The sequence below is a fragment of the Cottoperca gobio genome, chromosome 6 (assembly GCF_900634415.1).
Source record: "Cottoperca gobio chromosome 6, fCotGob3.1, whole genome shotgun sequence".
NCBI lineage: Eukaryota > Metazoa > Chordata > Actinopteri > Perciformes > Bovichtidae > Cottoperca > Cottoperca gobio.
Genome location: NC_041360.1, coordinates 14,868,623 through 14,871,751, shown reverse-complemented (window position 1 = coordinate 14,871,751; position 3,129 = coordinate 14,868,623). Strand labels below are relative to the sequence as shown.

Sequence of the window (3,129 nt, the reverse complement as noted above, 5' to 3'; positions counted from 1 at the left end):
TTGCGCTCTTTGTAGTTTCTGTATTTTGATCTAAAGTAGAGGAATAAAAGATTTAACAGTGTCCTTGTCTGAATTATTGAAAGGCTGACTGCCATCATGACCTGCAATGTGTCCTTTTCACACTCCCTTTGAGTTTCTCATTGTTAAACCCCACACACTCTTCCTGATTCAGCATCTGTAGTGCTGACATGTGTTTGTGTTTTACCTCTGAGAGGTTATTGCTGTGTGGGAGTCCCCTCTTCATAACAGAACCCCTCAGTGGACTCAGCTCTCTGTCTGTCAATCATTTCTCCCTCTCACATTCCTGTCATTCCACATGGGCCAGCACTTCCACCACACCCAACGCCTGAGCCAAATCATGAACAATTTGGAGCACATGCTTGTTTTAGAGGTTATGAAAACAAAATCTTAGACGTGTCTGCTTTGACTGACTGACTAACTGTTGGTCATCCAGAGGCATGAAGCCAGTTGTTTAGCCCACTGAGCACATCTCAATTTCCCACAAAGCCCCACCACATCTCATATCCCTCTCCTCTTGTCCTCAGTATGCCCCACATCCCCAGCCTCCCCACCTCTCCTCTCCTCAGGAGCCCAGCTCTGGAGTGGCCATGTGCCCATGGTTGCCATGGTGAACTGCTCTTATCCCAACAATGAGCCAGAACAAATTATAAATCCACAATCTCTCTCTCTCTCTCTCTCTCTCTCTCTCTCTCTCTCTCTCTCTCTCTCTCTCTCTCTCTCTCTCTCCTTCTCTCTCTCTCCCTCTCTCTCCTCTCTCTCCCTCTCTCTCTCCTTCTCTCTCTCTCGCTCTCTCCCTCCCTCCCTCCCTCTCTCTCTCTCTCGCTCTCACTCGCTCTCTCCTTCACATAAGGGTTTGCTTCTCGGGGGAAGCAGCCATTGAACGTGGACTTAGAGTGCGCGCTAAATTCAAAGTCCCGACTCTGCTTAAAGCTAAACTAAAAGTAAAAGAGATTTCTCCAGAATGTAAGATATCTAGGGATATATAATCAAACACGTTTCAAGTAGTAACAAGTTACAAACAGTTAACTTTTTGACGCTCAGTCGTGCGTCAGCGAGCCAAATATTTTGGGTACTTTCCACAACCGAGGTTTACGCACAGGGTGAGTGTCTTAGGTTTATTCCAGAGTCTATCAATAGCTGAAAACACAACCAGGATCCGCTGTTTCTCGCCGTGGAAGTGACTGTATGTATCCAGTGAATTAGTGAATGCTTGATGAGATGGAGTGATATTTCCAATGGGTGGAACAGAGCGTCTGTGGTTACTTGCTAGTTTATTCCAGGTAAGAAAAACACCTGCAAAACGTACAGTTATCTGTTAATCAGTTTATATGCAATATCTATCATGCGTATTTATATTCCCAGGTGTTTGGTATTGTAGGGTTGTGTTTGTTTGTGTTTCCTCAGGTGGCCTTGCTGACCTGCGAACAGCATTTAAACCCCGTTGAGGTTGAGGTTGTGTTTCAGTCCTTCCCTTCCACTAAAGATCCAGACATCTACACAGTCACCTGCATGACTGCAAGTAACCATATGGTAAGGACACAATGGCACATTTACTCTGGTTAGCTTTAATTTGAGTTTATTTATTTTGAGAACTTAATTAATTGTCTCTGCAGGTGTATGTGGAGCCGATTGATCATTCAGCATGCTCTCCTGACTGCAAAATGTCCCTGCGATTGGTTGAGGATCCGAGAGGATATAACATCACACTGAGAGCCAATAGAAATAATACTAATGTTGAGGCAAAGACTTTTCACTTCAGTGAGTGTCCGGATGGAGAAAGATAACATACTTGATTAATGTTTGGTGTATGCTTAATGATGTTAACATCTTTCATTTGTGTCTACTCCTTCCCCTTCTGCAATTGTGTGCAGTTCCAGTCTCCCTGTCTGCCTTTCATGTATACAGCACGACGACTACTGCTCTCCTGACATGGAAACTTCACGGACAACAAAGCTTATCCACCTTGAGTCTGTACAACACTCACACACAATCTGTTACACACATCTTCAACATAAACTCATCAGAGGCAAACTCTCAGTACATGGTGAAAGGTCTCCAGCCTGGTACATGCTTCAAGGCCAAAGTTGTGATGACTACGTTCCTCAAACACCTTAATATGACCTTGAAGCAGATACTCAGCATTAGCATGGAAACAGGTATTGTACACATTTGCTTTACCATGATCACATGACCACAGCTTAAATATCAACTTTGAAGATGGCTGAAGGCAGGGTGGGATGGGATGTTTCCAGCTCAGTGCCCCTCTGACTGGGTGGCCAATGGGAGAAGCTGCTACACTGTGAGAAGGATGGGTTTGACCTGGAGCGATGCCGAGCACAGCTGCAGAGGCCGAGCAGCTGGAAGTCACCTGGCTGACCTGCAGACTGTGGAAGATCTGATTTTTATATCCTCTCACCTGCTGATCCACAATAATCTGCTGCTGCTATGGACTGGACTCAATGACCAGAAGGTAACCTTATTACAGAAACATACATTTGAAGGAGTGATGCTTTTTTCATCCTATCAGAAAGAGCCATAATAAATAATTACTTTGTATTGTGGCTTTCTATTTCCACTGTCAGAATAGCTAATGTTTCTTTGAGAACATGCATATCTATGCAATATTTACTAACCTTATCTCACAACGGAATAACATAAACAACTTTATGGTTCGTAATTTCAAAAGGGTTTTATTCAAGAAAACATATTTGATTAAATATTTACCAACAGTGCATGTTTTTTTATAGCCTGCAGGAGTTCAGAAGTTATTCTGTCCTGCAAGACAAATCAAATCAAGCAAAATGTGGTCTTGGAGGATATGGAGGAATATGTGGAAAATGAACTTTAGGATGGTAGATTTGAGAATATCCTGCAATATAATAAATCTTTCTTACACAACATTTGGTCAACACTAAAGAACACTCCTGAAATGTGCACATCGTGAGAATTATTTTTTATTTTACATACTTACATGTTAAGGAAATAACAAATGTTTTTTCTATAGAGAATTATGATATAATTAACTAAATGGCCAAAATGGTTTTATATTTATAGTGAAGTATAAAATGTTAACTCTTGGTAGGATTTTTAGTTGTTTATGGTTGAATC

The 3,129-nt window shown here is 42.0% G+C and overlaps 1 protein-coding gene across 1 annotated transcript in view; it reads left to right on the top strand.

Moving 5' to 3' along the window:
• The first annotated feature begins 1,256 nt into the window (after positions 1–1,256).
• ptprq (protein tyrosine phosphatase receptor type Q) overlaps positions 1,257–3,129 on the top strand; it is a 37,251-nt gene continuing 35,378 nt past the window's right edge. Inside the window, exons 1-5 of the mRNA XM_029433930.1 lie at positions 1,257–1,301; positions 1,426–1,551; positions 1,635–1,779; positions 1,893–2,177; positions 2,274–2,491. Of these exons, the coding sequence (XP_029289790.1) occupies positions 1,257–1,301; positions 1,426–1,551; positions 1,635–1,779; positions 1,893–2,177; positions 2,274–2,491 (819 nt within the window). The remainder of the gene's footprint in view (positions 1,302–1,425; positions 1,552–1,634; positions 1,780–1,892; positions 2,178–2,273; positions 2,492–3,129) is intronic.